This window comes from Hyphopichia burtonii (genome assembly GCF_001661395.1).
Source record: "Hyphopichia burtonii NRRL Y-1933 unplaced genomic scaffold HYPBUscaffold_8, whole genome shotgun sequence".
Taxonomy (NCBI): domain Eukaryota; kingdom Fungi; phylum Ascomycota; class Pichiomycetes; order Serinales; family Debaryomycetaceae; genus Hyphopichia; species Hyphopichia burtonii.
In genome coordinates, this window is record NW_017963735.1 from 474,629 (window position 1) to 492,026 (window position 17,398).

Consider the following 17,398-nt stretch of genomic DNA (forward strand, 5'->3'; position numbering starts at 1 on the left):
CTTGATGCCTTTTTATTTGATGAGATGAGCCTTAAAAAAAAAAAATTCTACTCATCTTTCGCTCTTTACAAAAAAAAAAAAACGTCTCCTGCACACAACCCGGTCTGCAAAAGAAAAGTATATAACCAACGTCTATATTTCAACACTAAACAGTCTATAAAACCCATTCGCTGAGCTTTTCTCGGTCTGAGCTCAAATCAATGATGTTCGTGTCAATGGTATTGATGTTACTTTCATTACATAAAACACAATCCTTCAACATTATATCGTCAACTTCTTTTTTATTTGCAACCGAAGAGTTTCTTTTGAAATCTTGGAACACCTTCTTGAACCGGTAGTCACCCTTCAGTTTGAGATAGTATCTCACAAGACATTCTTTGTGGAAGTTATGGTGACAATTTGCAAAACAGATAAAGTTTTTATCGATCAATAAGTTATGACAAAGCTTACATGATTCACCAGGTTCGATGATAGTGTAGATCTTGCCCTTGTTGTGATTAGAAGTTGAATCCTTGATTTGTTCTTTCAATTGATGGGCAATCTTCGATGACTCTTGCATTTCTAGTGTAAGTTGGTTGATTCTATTATTATATTGATTTAAAGAGGAAACAATTTCGTCCTTGAAATTATTAATCATGATGGATTCAGGGAAAAGAGGTAACAAGTCTTTCAAAGACAAAACATTGGAGTTAGCTTTATTTGAATATGAGGAGTTCAACAAATACTTCAAAACTTTATTCAACTTGGATTGTTCATTCTGGGTTAAAAGTTCTCGATCTTTCGATGAGTCTCCAGTTAAGGACTGTAATAAGTTATTGGTTATATCTTTGACACTATCCTGATCGCTCAAAGTCTTTTCGGTATCTTTGTCAGTGCTCAAGACATCAAAGTCATGTATACCATCAATTGTATCTAGTATTTTATAAGACTTCCCATTGCAAATGCCTTCGATTAAATGCTTAGCAAATAACATCCAAAGCTTTTTCCTTGAACTGAAACTTTCTTCCTCTAATTTTATTTTCCCCACATATTCAATATTTTCCTCCGCGTCAGTGTTCTTATAAATGAATTCGTAATCATCATGATCTTTTAAGTCCAGTTCATTGGAAACGTATTCATCATGACGCTTCAAAACCAATTCTGCCAAGTCAGTTAAGTCATGCTTAAGTGCTAGTCTTAAGGCTTGCTCGAATAAGGTCATATCATTCATTAAAATTAAAATTGCAGGATGATATTGTTCATAACGTAAGCAGAGTCTTAGAATTAAATCTGAATCATAAACTTGATTTTTCTTGGAAATCGTTTCATTTTTGATATACGTCAAGACTTTAAGCAATTGTTTGGTAATTAATTGAGAGGTCTGTGAAGATGACACCGGATAAGTAATCAACAATGAGCAATAGTAGTTAATTATAAATTCATTTTTAATACCTCTTTCGAATATTACCTTCAGTAAAAAATGAATGGTATGGTTTTCAAATAAAGGAATTGACTTGTTGTTTTTATTATAGGTTAAAATTGCTGGTAAAAGCTTTGTATAATCTAAGTCATCAAATTTAAGCCAGGTCTCAATTGTAAGTTTTGGTTCATTCACCAACAACACAGTTGAATTTTTATAAATGACTTCTTTTGAATCCTCATGTTTAGCTTTATAAATTTTTATTAATGTTTGTAATGCTTGATCCCAATTACTTATATCGATATAGTAATTTAAGATGAATTCATAATCTTTGATCAAATCAGCGAAAGCAATTAATTTAGAAGGATAATTAAGTTCTTTCATGATTTGGTAGATTGTTTTAGCGTCTAAGATCTTGAAATTTTCATTTAAAAAAAATTGAAGTTGATTATCCAAAGATTCAAATAGGTTAGTTTTGTTCGATAATGTTTTAGAATCACCATCATGAGAATCTTCTTCCTTTTTGTTATTAACGGTTATACTATTAATTTCTGTTTGTAGGTTATGAAGAACCCTTAGCATGAGTTCCACAATCCAACTAGATAAAACAATACTTCTAATTCTATTTTTCTCAATTTTGACCGATAGGTTAAACTTCACCATTAAATATTCAATCAACAAAGTTTCTGACATATAAGTTGGGCTTGATTTTGGTTTTGACGATAAAGATTGCTGCAAATTCAAAAGCATGAGACAAATTTTTTCAAATGGTTCAGACAGTTCAGCCAAAACTCTAATACCTTTTATTTGAGAAGCCAACAAGTCAGAATCGAATTCTTCATTTGAGTATTCGACTCCAAAGCCACCTTTCTGTAAGTAATCATAACCTTGTTTTATCAAGACCATGTCTTTTTTAAAAGGATTACTAACTTCTTGAGCATCAAGACATTTCAATGCTTCTTCGTAATTACCTAGTTTATAATAGTTGAACCAGACCGAAACTGATTCATTAGAAATGATGATTTCATAAATGTTGTTATTGGTGTATAACCAATAAGTGGAGGCTAAGTTATCAGCTATTAAGCCCAAAATTTTTTCATCAGGATTAACTTTAGAAGAAAGATTGATGATTAAAGGGTCCGAATTGGATAATTTATTCAAAATAACCAAGGAATTTTTCAAATTATTTAAAAAAATGAAATGATGATTTGTGGAAATAAAAGAGTCTCTTGAAGAAGAAAGACTATAATTACCAATATTCAAGGATTCGCTTTGAGATAACATGAATTCAGGGTCATTTGATTGAATCTTTTTAGATGAAGGAATAACAATGTTATAATTTTTCAAAGTAGAATCAAAAATGATTTTATTAGATGGATTATTTGTCATTGTGGAGGAGGAAGATTTAGTAGATGCAGAAGAAGGTGAAGAAGAAGAAGGTAATGACGAGATACGTGGGGGGATCTTGAACACTTTGACAAGTTCCGAATACGAAGTTTCAAAGCAGTCCCAAGTTAATAATTGATTATCAATAACCAAATTGATTTGAATATTATTAGTAAATGTAAGACCAGCTATACGATTTGGATTTGAAGATGACAGCGAATACTTATAAACTTGCTTGATGTACTTATCATCTCTTTTGTTTTCTTGGGTGAAAGGATCGTGAGCTTTCAATAAGGCGATATAAATTGTTCCGTCACTAGAACCAATTAAGAAATCCCCGGTAGTATTTTCATAAGAAGAGGCATTTAGATCGTACGGGAAAGTTATGAATTGGATATTTAAATTTTTGAAACGGGAAATTATCTTAAACTTTGAGTAAGACTTATGCAAATAATAGTAGTATTTATGATTAACTTGAATGATTAAATGTAATCCGTTTGGATGGACCCAGCTATTTGTAACCTGGTTACTATCGGAAAAAGGTGTTGGTAAGGGAACCAGTTTGACTTCTGACGGGTTTTCAAGATCAATTTTGTACAAGAATTCATTGGATATAAGATACATGATGTTATTTTGGACCTTCAATTGGCCAAGGGAGTTATTTAGGTCAAACTGAAGTTGAACTTGTTCAACCTCGAAATTGGGCTGTTCATCATCGAACGCCAGCGACGCAGGAGTGGCGCCGGTACTTCCAGAGTACACCGAGTCTGACTTGATGGATTCCGAATGATCTATACCTTTTAGATCCATTGAATATGGTGTTGGACTGGGAGTTGAATTGGCTAGCGGTTAATTTGATTTAGATTTAAGTGATCAAAAAATCACCCCGGTACACCAATAAAGACCCAAACATCCCCAATAAACTACATTTATATAAACTTCTTCATTAAAGTCACCTTCAGTTCATTAAATATACTTCTTCAGATCGGATCTTCGGTTAATGGGTTACGAAAGCTGTGACAAGTGATGACTACAGTAGCCCTCTTACCGTTTACAGTTTTCAGTTATTTAACTTAGTTATTAGATCTTCACTGATTAGATCTTCAATCTTCAGTGACTAAATCTTCCGTGATTAGATCTTCAGTTTTTAGATCTTCAGTTATCCAATTGTGATAGTTTAGGATAGCAATCCGATTTCAATGTCTGTTTGTCACCACAAACGTATAAAGCTCAAGCACCTGTAGTTCCCCTGGTACATGTATTTGTTTATGTCTACTAACCCGTTTAACTATCAGAAAGCCGTCTTCTCGTCTAACAACACAACCTCCAACAACAGCCATCCTCTCTTCACTTGTCCGGTAGCCACGTAACTCTTCCACACCCTTCAATCGGGCACCAATAGAGCCTTAATGCTGTTTCGATGGTTGAACCAGCAAAATTAGCAGTAAAAAAAGTTAAGGTGTACGGTCCTGCGATTATATACAGTCAGTTTGCTTGCCCCTTTCGTTCACAAAAACTTTTACCAAAGGCTCAGTGAGTGGTCATTAAATGTTGAAATTTTTATATGAACTTGTTTGAATTAATTGTACAATTATATCCATTCAATCCATATAATCGATATATTCCGGCTGGTTATAATCAAACGTCTGTTGCTTTACTGTCAATTGTAGTCATGAATGTGTTAAAATTACAAAAAAAATTCCCAATATTGGATCAAAACGATTTATTTGGGATAATAGAGGATTTCCGAGGCATTGACTTGGATGATAAAGGATGGGTTGAAAAAAAAGATGTTATTAATGCTGTATCTCAAAAGGGAGACTATACTTATGATGAGGCTAGAGAAACATTGAAACATGTTGATGTTGATGCTTCGGGACATGTTGAATTAGATGATTACGTTGAATTGATGGCTAAATTGAAAGAAACCAATTCGGGTTCTTCAGCACCAGCCCCAGTTGCCACTGGTGCTGTTGGAGGAGCCGGTGCCGGTGCCAATGCACATGCACCAGTTCCAACTGCCAACACTGCTCATAAAACATATTTAACTGGTAAAACTTCTGGTACTACTCACACTGTCAATGATGAAGAACGTACTGAATTCACCAGACACATTAATAGTGTTTTGAGTGGAGATTCTGATATTGGGGATCGTTTACCCTTTGACACTGAGACTTTCCAAATTTTCGATGAATGTCGTGATGGTTTGGTTTTATCCAAGTTAATTAATGATTCAGTTCCCGAAACCATTGATACTCGTGTTTTGAATTTACCAGGAGTGAAAAAGAAGACCCTTAATAATTTCCAAATGTCCGAAAACGCAAACATTGTTATCAATTCTGCCAAAGCAATTGGATGTGTTGTTGTCAATGTTCATTCAGAAGATATCATTGATGGTAAAGAACACTTGATTTTGGGTTTAATTTGGCAAATCATTAGAAGAGGTTTACTTTCTAAAGTTGATATCAAATACCATCCCGAATTATATCGTTTATTAGAAGATGACGAAACTTTGGAACAATTTTTAAGATTACCTCCTGAACAAATTTTATTACGTTGGTTTAATTATCATTTGAAAAATGCCGGTTCTCAAAGAAGAGTTTCTAATTTTTCAAAAGATATTAGTGACGGGGAAAACTATACTGTTTTATTAAATCAATTACAACCAGAACATTGTGATTTGTCTCCTTTGAAAACAAACGATTTATTAACTCGTGCAGAACAAGTTTTATCAAATGCTGATAAAATTGGTGTTCGTAAATATTTAACTCCAAATTCTTTGGTTGCTGGTAATCCAAAATTAAATTTAGCCTTTGTCGCTAATTTATTTAATCATTATCCTGGTTTAGATCCAATTGAAGAAAGTGAAAAACCGGAAATTGAAGATTTTGATGCTGAAGGTGAAAGAGAAGCAAGAGTTTTCACTTTATGGTTAAATTCTTTGGATGTTGATCCTCCAGTTGTCTCTCTCTTTGAAGATTTAAAAGATGGTTTGGTATTATTACAAGCTTTCGAATTAGTATTACCAGGCTCGGTTTCTTTCAAACATATAAATAAAAAACCAGCTAATGCTCTTGAACTCTCTCGTTTTAAAGCTTTGGAAAATACTAATTATGCAGTTGAAATTGGTAAAGCAAATAAATTTTCTCTTGTTGGTATTGAAGGTTCTGATATCGTTGATGGTAATAAATTATTAACCTTGGGTTTAGTTTGGCAATTAATGAGACGTAATATCATTAACACTCTTTCTCAACTTAGTGTTGGTGGTAATCAACATTTGTCTGATGCCGATATCTTAAAATGGGCTAATGCCCAAGTAACCAAAGGTGGTAAATCTGGTACCGTCAGATCTTTTAGTGATTCAAGCTTATCTTCTGGTATTTTCTTATTGAATATTTTGAACGGTATCAAACCAGGTTATGTTGATTACGATTTGGTTTATCAAGGTACCAATTTATCAGAAGACGAAAAATACGCCAATGCTAAATTGGCTATTTCCATCGCAAGAAAAATCGGTGCTTTAATCTGGTTAGTTCCAGAAGATATCAATGAAGTTAGACCAAGATTGATCTTATCCTTCGTTGGTAGTTTGATGTGTGTTACTGAAAATAATTAATCCACTTAATGTTTTACTATGTATTTGTTTGTTGATAAATTTATATTTTTACGAAATCTTTTTATTTTGCTTCCTTTCATTTTTGTATTTTATAGCCTCAAGTATTGAAATATATTTAAATAAAAGTAATTTCAAAATCTGTGTTCTCCAATAATTTTGCTGTAATTTACAAAAATAGCAGAAATTTGAAAACTTCGAAATCGAAGAAATTCAGCAACAACCCATTCATCTTCAACAAAACTCAAAGCTTAATCAAAGCTCAAATTGTCTTATTTGTCTTATTTATGACCTTCCGCTGTAAACATGCTGCTTATTAGTCTTTTTTTGCAACATAATACAAAATGTACGGGTGCAAAAAGACCCATACATACAACTTCGATGAATTGAAGGAAAAAAAAAATAGCCAATAAAATGAGAAGGATTGAAAATTCTCATACTGAATTAACCCAACTCCAGTAAATACACTTGAACCCCATTCTATTGAAGAACAGCAAGAAGATAGTATTCAAGTATGTCCAGTCCTATCCTCCCATTCACAGAAGCCAACTCTAAAAGAGTTGCCTCATTATTCAGACAAGCCTTGAGAACTGCATTCGATAGCACCCTTAAATTCGACGCTTACAGAGCCCAAACTCTCAAAATAAGACAACAATTCGAGGCTAATAAACATATCAGTGATCCAGTTGAATTAGAAAAAGTCATTGCCAAAACAGAAGCTAAGTTGACTGAAACAAAACACCCAGATCCTTATATTACTCCTTGTAGACCAGGGGGTACCAAATACCAAAGAAATATTGAACTTCCTAAAGAAGATGTTGTTCCTGGTGATTGGTAAATTCAGTTAGAAGTTTTTCAATATCATGATATAGTATAATTCCAATCATTTTTGAAAATCCTGCAAATATCTATTATGTCACAAATCCTTTGAAATTATTCCAACTCATTTTCCTTTTACAAGGGAAAGCTTTGGAAAAGCTTTTCATTTGACCTCAAATGGTTAATAACTTGAGGGCTGTTTATTTTCAAGTTTCCAACCAAAAGCATTACTTTTATTTATTATTTCTCCATTTATTCCTTCTTTCACTTTGTAATTTTTTCTTATTTTGAGGTTCCTCAAAGAACTCTTCCAACCACTCAAGAATCTTGTCTTTTTAAAAGTTTTTTGGATATCTTGATATCGTTATCAATACACAATTCATACAGACGGTAAAAGAAACTGTGTAGACAAAAAGACCCACACACCACATCAAACCAAACAAATAAAAAAATAGACGATGTTTGCAACTCAAAAAGATCTATCACATTTCTTTAAACTTCACTTTAAGCTTTGGAAACCAGAGAAAGAACTTCCAAGTCCAGAATATGGGTCTAGGAGATATAATTCGGTATGTTTTATGGCCGGTATTTGCCCCCATAAGGCTAATTATATCTCAATTGAATGCAAAATTACTAGATCAAAGCAGGCGGCTAACTCTTAGTAGCGATGGCTTAAGCGAATCCCCTCGATTAATGATTGAACCTCCTTCAAACGAACAAGAAATCGCCGTGGAGTCCGATGCTACAAACGAAGTGATTCTGCCAGAAATGGATGATTTGAAAGGTTCCGTTGAGGAATCAGACGCTTCCTCTTTTCATGAATATCCGTCTATATCCATTGATGATTCACACAATGTGGGGTGTGAAGAAGGGTTTCTACATACTATAGATGTCCACTTGAGGTATCAGTTAGATCAATTTGGAAACACTTTAACTGGTTTAAGCGAAAACCAAAATGTTACTGTTATACTTTCACTTTGCATGTTAATATTCTTAAGCGGAATTATATTCAAACTAGTACTGAAAATTTCAATTGTAAACCAGGGTGAAAAATCCCCGAATCAATACAGCTTCGTAATTGATTCTAATGATGTCAGTGAATCTAATGAGTTGGAAAACAATCAAGAACAAGAAGAACCTTCTCAAATAACCAGAGCCGGCGTCTTACAACCAATTGATATCAACAGCAAGGAAAGCGTGTCTCACGAGGCAAAAGAAATAGCGAAGGAACACATTGTTTTAGCAGATTGGAAGGATACTGAGTTTGAACTCAATGAAAATATTAATGACGAGCCTTTGATTCAAAGTTTCGATAAGGATTTCACCGAAGAAAATAAGGAAAATATAGAAGAAATCCCTTCCAAAATCACTATAAATCCTGGAACTTTGATCAAAAGCTCCAAAGCTCAAATCATAGAAACCATATCCAAAGATGAATGGTCAGATCTTAATTTAAACTTGAATGATATCCTGCCAACAGTAAAAAAAATTTCGGACGAAGAAATTGATACTGAAATGGAGGATGCCAATCGTACTTTGGAAGAAGAATTACAAAACAGTGTTGTAGAAAACGATGAAGCCCCAACCGATTTAGATAACTTGATAAAAAATTACAACGAAAGCATCCAATATGGTGAAAACCATAATTACCATGCTGATTCCTTTGAAATTCATGATTCATCAAACTCTACCGAACCAAATTCGAAAGAACATCTCGAAGACACGATTTTACCTGAATCAAATGATAGTTTAACTGAAAATAATATAAGCAAACAAACGAGTACAGAGTCACAAGACTTTTGGATCGCTGATTCACAGAAAGATTCATCAATATCTCCTGAAAAGAGGGAAATTTTACGTTTAGATACTAATAAATTATTGTATGATACCGAAAAATTAAATTTTGAGGTTTCGCCCACCAAGTCCGAATACTTAATGGAATCAGATTCATGTCTAAGCCCATTGACAAAAATTGAAGGTTCACCTCTCAATAGAAGGGAATCTCATCATAGAGCCACGAAAAGCTTATCTCAAGATATATATATATCAAAACTAGAAGGAAAACACTCAAGGGCTTCCTCATGTGATACTCTTCTGTCTAGAAGTCACGAATCCTCATCGGAAATTTCATATAAACCATCTGGAAAGAAAAGAAAGAGGCATTCCAGAATAAGAATTGCAAGAAGACCAACCTCACAACTTCGCGAGGACTCACCAATTGACAAATACCATTGTGTTTACGATTTAGATCCTAACTTAGAAACGCTTCTTAATTTTGATAATGAGACTGATCCATTGCAATATTTTCAAAACTTGGGATTTGAATTTTCGCTAGCTATATCAGAAGCAGAGCACACTCTGATAGTCATGTCCCTCAAGGAAGCTGCAGATCTGCAAAACGAAGAAGAAATGAAAGATATGGTACAAACCGAGATTAAAAGTCTTTTAATTGATCCCTCTGAGGAAAGAAGTCAATTCACCCTATTAAAATTAAGATATGTAATTTCAAAGAAATTTGTGGGCGAAAATCCAAGAATAATAAATTTGATTGAAATGTATAAATCAACCGTGGGTGACTTATTTTTAACTTTAACAAATGCCATCTCAATTAGTGACTCGAAAACTGCAAAGCTGATAATTTTATTAATTTGCGAATTTCTCTATTTCTATTCAGCAAAGTATTTATCAAGAGAAGAGTACGTTACTGTGATTAAAAGTTTAATTGAAACCCATTGCAACCATAGGGCCATTTCAAAATTCACTACACAACCATTAATAATTGCTCTCTCTGCATTAAGTATAAATACCATCCCCAAAATATTCACGGATTTACTCAATTCAGTTAAAAACGAAGGTTTAGGTCTGAAAAAGAAGTTCAAAGTAATATTCGAAAGTATAAAGTGCTACATTTGCTTTAACAGGCAAAAGATAGTTTCGGAACTAACTGTAAACCCAAATGAAAATAAAAATTCCACTTGCATATACAAGCTAATGAAGTTATTTGTAACTTACATCCCTATAACAATTAACTTGATGGAACTGACAAAAATTCCAAGAATCCCCGTTCAAAAAAGTAAGCATGTGGAGTCTCAAATACCAATTTTCCCGAATGAGCTTTTGATCGAGTTAGTATCATTCTATAAGGTTGTCAACAAGTTGATTTTGGAGAACGAAGAGATTCCATCAGCAATACAATTTGAATTTTTAAATTCCTTTTTTAGCAGGGCTTACTATCACTTGAAGATTCACGTTCAAAGCGAATCCGAAGATTTCCCTCCTCCAGCTATATCCAATATCGAATCTAAATAAGCATATACCCTTGCATAGTGTACCATAGAGATATATTACAAAAATTTTCAATATATATTTGGCATACTTTTTTTTTTGCAGCGACTCGACCCATGCACGTGACTGAACTTACAAAAATTTTTTTTTTTTTTTTTTTTTTTCAATGATGGGGATGAGCTGCAAGCAGATTTAGTACAAAAAATTTCATTTTTCAAAGAGCTCTTCGTAGAATCTTTCAAGGATAGATATTAATACACCACAGGATGCCTAGATCAAAACGTTCCAAGCTTGTGACTTTAGCACAAATCGACAAGAAGACCAGGGAAAACAAGACTCGTATCTTTGACGAAGTTAGATCTGCCCTCGATGAGTTCAAATACGTTTGGGTTTTAAAATTAGATGATGTTCGTACTCCAGTTTTACAAGACATTAGATCCGATTGGACTGGATCAAAATTGATTTTGGGTAAGAGAAGAGTTTTAGAAAAAGCATTAGGTGATAGTCCAGAAGATGAATATAAAGATAATTTACATAAATTATCAAAACTTACTACTGGAGTTTGTGGGTTATTATTAACTAATGAAACTGTTGAAACTGTTCAAGCTTATTTTTCAGCTTATACCAAACAAGATTACTCCAGAGCCAAGTCCAAGGCTCCAATTGATTTCACTATCCCAGAGGGAATTGTTTATTCAAGAGGTGGTCAAATTCCATACGAAGAAGATGTACCAATGTCCCACTCTTTAGAAGAAACTTTGAGAAATAAATTGAAAATTCCAACTAGGATTAAAGCAGGTAAGATCACTATTAGTGAACCATACGTTGTTTGTACCAAAGGTGACACTTTAGATGTTAGACAAGCTTTAATATTAAAACAATTTGGTATTGCCGCTTCTGAATTTAAAGTTCCAACCCTTGCTTACTATGATAACGAAACTACTGAAGTCACCAAGCTTGATTAATTCTATTTGTTTCTTGCATTTTACAATTCCTTATTTTTTTATTTCAATCTTTTTTTATTTCGAAAATTTTTCTTCCTAATCATTGTATAATAATCTCCCATCATGAAATAGACATTTTTCATAAAAAAAATTAACAAAAAAAAAAAAAAAAACAAATACATAATTAACTGTAGAATTTATTGAATGATCATCTATATATTATACAAAACTAAATTACAAAAAAACGCATGTCATTCAAAAGATCATAAGGCAAGGATTTAAAGTTCGTCATAGAAAAGTTCGTCGTTAAGGTTTGTTTGAATGAAAAAGATTTTAGCGGGGATTCGACCTCTATTTTTCAAGCTATAATTGATATCACTTGGTATTTCAAACGAACAACCTCTTGTAACTAAGAATACTTCTTCGTTAATGGAAACTTCAATTAAACCTTTTACAACATGACATAGTAAAGTGGAACTACTTGAATTTCTTAAACCTTTAAAACCTTCAATTGGGAATTCAAGTAATCCACCCGCTATACTTTCTCTATAAGAATCAAATAAGGTGGCCACTTTATAATTATCTTGAACAACTTCACCATCTCGATTAGGAGGAGATTCAAAGTCACCAGCATCAGGGGTAAAAGCAATTTTTCTAGGTTGAGATCTTATATTAATTTTTTTAATTTTATTTTTAAACCATTGAGAACCATCAATTTCAGGATCAGATTCATAGTCGTATTCATCATTAGATTTATTTGAGGAAGACCGTTTCAGTTTTGGAGGAGTACTTCTTGATCTTTGTCTTGATCTTTTCTTGTTTGGTATATTAGATTGGGTATTAGAATCAGGGATATGGACCACGCTTTCAATTTCTTGTAAGGGGACTTTTCTAATATCTTTAATTAGGGTTGAATCTGGATCATTATTTTTTTCATCAGCTCTTGAATAAACAATTCTTTCATTTCTCCAATAAGCCAAAGGGGCTATTCTAGTTCTTTTCGATCTACGTAGTCCATCAGGAGGAGGAGAAGGTAGAGGAGAAGGTTTTGTTATGGTTTCCTTTGGTTTGATAGAAGGTCTTCTTGATTTCTTAATCAAAGAAGATTGATCTTGAGGAGGAGAAATTAAATTACCGGGTTGTTTAGTTTTTTGAGTTTTACGATTAGAAGTTTTACCAAGAGCCATTCGTTTAGTTAAAGAATTAGCTGATTTCTGTTCAGCCTTATCACTCGGAGGAGATAATGGAGGTAAATCTTCTTGGATGGATTCTAATGGGATTGGAGATAAACTATCATCATGGACTTCATTAAAATCATCGTAATCGTCATTATTAAAGTCATCTAGTTGACCAAAACCCTCATCTATTTGTTCTTGTTGTCTGGAAACTTGATTTTCTTGTAAAGGTGACCTTAAAGGAGATTTCTTATGTTTATCCTTCTTTTGTTGTTGTTTAGAACCCAATGCAATTGGCGAGAGCTTAAATGATTCCGCTTCAGCTTCACTAAAGTTAATTTTTCTCGCCACATTCCGAAGTTCAGTATTACCGCCAGAGATCACCCTTTTACCAGTTCTGCCCCTTAGAGACTCAGGTTGGCGGCGCCCAGCGGCCCTCATCCTCCCTTCACCAGCTCCCACCCCCGATATTTCCTCCTCGTCGTCCGACTTGAAGTATTCATTAATACTTTCCATGTCATGTTCATCTTTAGCAGCATTCCTAGGTGGTTCTATCCCAGTTTTCCTCGCTTTGGACCCTAACGATAACAAGTCCATGGTGTGTACAGTGTCCTTTCTATATGCAAACCTTCATCAACAGGACTCTCTGTCAAAGCACTCTAGCAAAGCCCAATTCAACAACTGTTCCACTGGAAAAGAAGGAGTATGGAAACCTCAGCTTATTTTCAAAACAAGAATCAAAACAAAAATCAATCATTTCAATTTTTTGTTTTGCATGACACAAACACCTCTTTTTTTAAAAAGACGCGATCAAAAAGACGTGTACACCACAATATCATTAATCGTTAAATCAGTAAAGATCGTTAAAGATCATTGAATGTCATTAAATATTATTAAATATCATTAAATATCATTAAATATCATTAAATATCATTAAATATCATTAAATATTATTAAATATCATTAACTAAAGCTATATACTTACTATATCGTGGTCTTCGTTGAGCAGTAGAGTGTAGGTTGTGACGATTTCGTCAGAGTAGGTGAGATACAAGTAGATACTTGAATAGAATTAGCATTAGGTCCTGAATTTAAATCACTAAGCTACTGAAACACATTGGTTTCCAGAATAATATCATCTCATGTTTTACTAATATTAACCATCAAATACAAAAATATACACATTAACAAAAACCCTACTACTAGGCATGACAGCATAAGGATTGCGCCTTTCTCTATAAGCTGTTGGCATGGGTTAATATTGTTTATATCTGCTTCAGGGTCGTCATGGTCATCCATAACATTGGCATCACCAGTCGTATCTTTCAGTAAATGTTCTAAGTTGTAGTTCATTATTTGCTTAGTCTTCATTAGTTTAATTATATTCTATTTTTGTAGATATTTATATGTGTTGATACGTTGAGGTTTGCGAGTGCGTATGTACGGGTGTAACACAAATGGCTGCAATATTAAATGTAACGTAACAGGCTGAAGATCCACTATACTGGGTTTATAACAAGAATAAGCTAATGTAGATTATCAAGCAATATAATATATATATTATAAGATTGAGAGAGAGAAGAAATTCTTTTTCTATACGATAAAAGTAACCAAGTGACTTGAAGAAATAAAATAGAGGAAATAATTTCATCGACGAATATCTACCTATATAACTAATATACTTATCACTGCCTCATTTCTTTGGAATCCTGTCGTTACCATTAACAACATGAACAGATAAGGAATGTCATTTATACTTTTCATCCAAGCAGTAACTAACTTTCATTTATTTATTTATAATTTTGCAGCATAGTTCACAACACCAGATGTACGGATTGTATTCATAATTTTCTTAATGTGATTAATCGTTAAATCAGTAAAGATCATTAAAGATCATTAAATATCATTAAATATCATTAAAAATCATTAAATATCATTAAATATCATTAAATAAAGCTATATACTTACTATATCGTGGTCTTCGTTGAGCAGTAGAGTGTAGGTCATGACGATTCCGTCAGAGTAGGTGAGATACAAGTGGAAGCGTGGATGCAAGGCGTCCACCGAGACGTTTCTTACTGCCAACCCGGCGATGGTGCGATGGTCGTAGTAGCCAAAGGTCATCGAAGGAGCATGAGGGAAGACGAGTTCCTGTCTCATTCCGTAGACGCCTCGGTGCTGGCAGAGTCTCATGACGGTGACCAACCCCTGTTGGGATAAGGCGATGAAACACAGGAGTTCAGGGATCAACTGGGTGATTGATAATCGATTCGAGTACCTGCTCTCTTCGTCGAAGGGGATAGCTAGATCAAAGAGTTTTTTGGTTGCAGCCACACAAAGGAGGTTATCAGCACGGAAAAGACCCAATTTTTTCGAGGTGGAAACCGCCAATAGGTTGAAAGGTTTATTATGCTTTCTGGGATCGAGTCTATAATGGCGACCATTCAAGGATTTTGAAGGTTGGTTGTTTTCTTGGATTAGTTGTTGGTAAACATGCTTGATACCTTTATGGATACGACGGTATTCATCATCTACCGAGGTCATTTTGGCGGTTTCGAAAACCGATTCTGGGTTCTTGGAACTAGGAAACTCGTTCATGCTGACCACTGGAGTTTCAAAGAATTGCCAATTTGCCGCCAAACCGAAATGGCTTGTTTGTAGTGGATCAAAGGTTAAATCAAGCATGGTCGATGAATTAGCAATATGAAGATAGTTTTCATAATCCTGGATCCAAGGGTCTCCCGTCATTGCCCTCAATGATTGAACATTCAAGAAATACTTTGAGCTGATTGGTCTTGAAGTCCAGCAGTCATCTTTGAACAACGTTCGACGGATTACAACTGGGGTATTGAAAATGATTCTGGGGAATTTGTTTGACCTTAGCTCTGTTTCCACGATTTCATCATCTTGGTTATGGCCCCGAGTGTTAACCCCATTACTAGCATCCATTTGAGCCATTCCCGGATCAATATAGTACAACCCTTCATTTTTGAAAAAATTATAATCATGTTCATTCAATGGGCCCGCCTGAAGTTTGAATTCAAACTTGAATATAACCAATTCTCCCGAGATCGATGCACACGAAACTTGAACCGTATGTTTATTCAATTCATAATCAATGTCGTAGTCGAGAAATGACACGTCCGGAATATTATGTAATAATTGATGGCTGGTGATATGGTAGAATCTTTCATCCTGTGCGTGATAATAGAATAATGTAATGCTCTGAGAGTTATCTGAAGCCACTATTAAATTATGCTGATTATTGTAATTGTCGGTATAGCTTAAGAAATCAATCCCCCAACATGAAGATTCCATTTTTATTTTAAACGTTGGATTCACCTTAAAACTGAAATATGAATTGGAATCAAGATGGTATGTTTCTCTGAATCGGGAATCCGACAATACTTTGATTCCAAACTTTTCGATGCATGGCCAGATTTGATCGGTGAACCAGACCATCACCGTTCCATCATCCACACACGTACCCAAAACTTCTTTCCCCAACCAGTTGGAGTAAGACTTGATGAAATTGATGGTATGGGGGTAATATGGCCATGTTGAAATCAATCTATCTGAAGTGGTGGTTAACGAAGGTTTCGTATCGAATTTTAAAGCGGGTTTTACATCGGGGACGCCCGTCATTGAATCAAACGTATGAAAGTGGAGCAGCGAGTCTTTGCAAAGCACCAAGTAGTCCAGCTTCCCATTCATATCGCTGATAATACTGGACAAATTATTCTTATACTTTCTTAGATGATTTACAGCGGGTATTTTTTTAGTATCAACGAAATCCAATTTAAGCAGATCTCTGAATTTGGTGGCGGGCTGTAATTCCAAAAGGTCGGCTTCTCCATGGGTAAGAACTTTCGAAAGCCCCGGCCTGAACGGTTCGTGGACCCCACCATTATTTACTGGTTCAAATTCTTCTTCACTATCCGATGAAGAATTTTCATCATCTTGTAATTTGTTATCTTGGCTTGGAGGGGACACTGATACACCATCGTCAGTATCGTTTAGTGGGTGGGATATTTCCTCCAATGTACGAACATCATGACGTTCCCAATCCATATAAGCCATTTGAGGATTAATGGGGAATTTAGCTTTACCCAATTCTTTTGAATCCTTATTTTCATAATGAATACAATTATGGGAATTGTTTGAGTATCTTCTATCACCGTATTTCTCAAAACAAGTATATTCATAACCTTTATCATTATTCACATCTTCAATATCTTGAAATTTTTCAAAATATTCTTCGTTTTCATTTGGGTCAATTGAGCCAAAACTTTCTCTTCTTTCAGAGTAGTATTCGTCAACATCCAAGTTATCTTCATTTTTATTTATTCCGAAATAATCAACGATTTCTTCTTCATCCATATCGATATTAATATCCAAACCGTCATCATTTGCGCCATCTAGTTGGAGAACCCTACCGGCATGAGTGATATTTCCAACCTCATCAACTCCAATGGATTCGTTCGAGGCGGACATTGCCGCGGACGCCCGGAGAAGATGATACCGACTCAATCTTTCTGACTCTTGTTGATGGAAATCAAATTCTAAAGAATTTGGAGAAACCGGGGAGATCTTCACTCTTTTGATACCATTATAATTGATAAACTTGTTGAATCGGGATAGCTGGACCTGGGGACTTAGTTCAATTGACGATAGCGACGAAAAGGTCTTATCATCTGAATGAATCAGCATTTTTTAGATTCATAGATAAGGAGAAAACAGTGGATCATTTTTTTTTTTTTTTGTTAGATCGTCTTCT

The 17,398-nt window shown here is 34.4% G+C and overlaps 8 protein-coding genes across 8 annotated transcripts; 5 read left to right on the top strand and 3 right to left on the bottom strand.

The window, feature by feature from the left end:
* Nucleotides 1–85: 85 nt before the first annotated feature.
* Nucleotides 86–3,688, bottom strand: HYPBUDRAFT_144371 (uncharacterized protein). Its single transcript, XM_020219878.1, has one exon. The coding sequence runs from the start codon at nt 3,593–3,595 to the stop codon at nt 155–157; it is 3,441 nt and encodes a 1,146-aa protein (XP_020074314.1). The 5' UTR covers nt 3,596–3,688; the 3' UTR covers nt 86–154.
* A 769-nt stretch (nt 3,689–4,457) lies between these two features.
* On the top strand, nt 4,458–6,500 carry SAC6 (fimbrin; the record flags this gene model as incomplete). Its single annotated transcript, XM_020222818.1, has 1 exon — nt 4,458–6,500. The coding sequence occupies one exon, from the start codon at nt 4,458–4,460 to the stop codon at nt 6,399–6,401; it is 1,944 nt and encodes a 647-aa protein (XP_020074315.1). The 3' UTR covers nt 6,402–6,500.
* Nucleotides 6,501–6,898: 398 nt separating this feature from the next.
* Nucleotides 6,899–7,351, top strand: HYPBUDRAFT_154071 (uncharacterized protein). Its single transcript, XM_020221883.1, has one exon. It carries the CDS (start codon nt 6,913–6,915, stop codon nt 7,234–7,236), a length of 324 nt encoding a protein of 107 aa, XP_020074316.1. The 5' UTR covers nt 6,899–6,912; the 3' UTR covers nt 7,237–7,351.
* A 412-nt stretch (nt 7,352–7,763) lies between these two features.
* Nucleotides 7,764–8,673, top strand: HYPBUDRAFT_154072 (uncharacterized protein; the record flags this gene model as incomplete). Its single annotated transcript, XM_020221884.1, has 1 exon — nt 7,764–8,673. A coding segment is annotated over exon 1 (763 nt), but the record flags the coding sequence as incomplete, so codon positions are not given.
* Nucleotides 8,674–10,114: 1,441 nt separating this feature from the next.
* HYPBUDRAFT_154073 (uncharacterized protein) lies at nt 10,115–10,657 on the top strand. The gene has a single exon (XM_020221885.1). The coding sequence runs from the start codon at nt 10,251–10,253 to the stop codon at nt 10,524–10,526; it is 276 nt and encodes a 91-aa protein (XP_020074318.1). The 5' UTR covers nt 10,115–10,250; the 3' UTR covers nt 10,527–10,657.
* Nucleotides 10,658–10,768: 111 nt separating this feature from the next.
* Nucleotides 10,769–11,467, top strand: MRT4 (Mrt4p; the record flags this gene model as incomplete). Its single annotated transcript, XM_020219528.1, has 1 exon — nt 10,769–11,467. One exon carries the CDS (start codon nt 10,769–10,771, stop codon nt 11,465–11,467), a length of 699 nt encoding a protein of 232 aa, XP_020074319.1.
* Nucleotides 11,468–11,724: 257 nt separating this feature from the next.
* Nucleotides 11,725–13,218, bottom strand: MIF2 (Mif2p; the record flags this gene model as incomplete). Its single annotated transcript, XM_020219065.1, has 1 exon — nt 11,725–13,218. One exon carries the CDS (start codon nt 13,216–13,218, stop codon nt 11,725–11,727), a length of 1,494 nt encoding a protein of 497 aa, XP_020074320.1.
* A 1,340-nt stretch (nt 13,219–14,558) lies between these two features.
* HYPBUDRAFT_154075 (uncharacterized protein) lies at nt 14,559–17,336 on the bottom strand. Its single transcript, XM_020221886.1, has one exon. The coding sequence runs from the start codon at nt 17,329–17,331 to the stop codon at nt 14,578–14,580; it is 2,754 nt and encodes a 917-aa protein (XP_020074321.1). The 5' UTR covers nt 17,332–17,336; the 3' UTR covers nt 14,559–14,577.
* Between the last annotated feature and the right edge of the window lie 62 nt (nt 17,337–17,398).

Coding starts and splice junctions, on each gene's coding strand:
- HYPBUDRAFT_144371 (XM_020219878.1), bottom strand. CDS start 3,595: ATGGATCTAAAAGGTATAGATCATTCGGAATCCATCAAGTCAGACTCG.
- HYPBUDRAFT_154071 (XM_020221883.1), top strand. CDS start 6,913: ATGTCCAGTCCTATCCTCCCATTCACAGAAGCCAACTCTAAAAGAGTT.
- HYPBUDRAFT_154073 (XM_020221885.1), top strand. CDS start 10,251: ATGGAACTGACAAAAATTCCAAGAATCCCCGTTCAAAAAAGTAAGCAT.
- HYPBUDRAFT_154075 (XM_020221886.1), bottom strand. CDS start 17,331: ATGCTGATTCATTCAGATGATAAGACCTTTTCGTCGCTATCGTCAATT.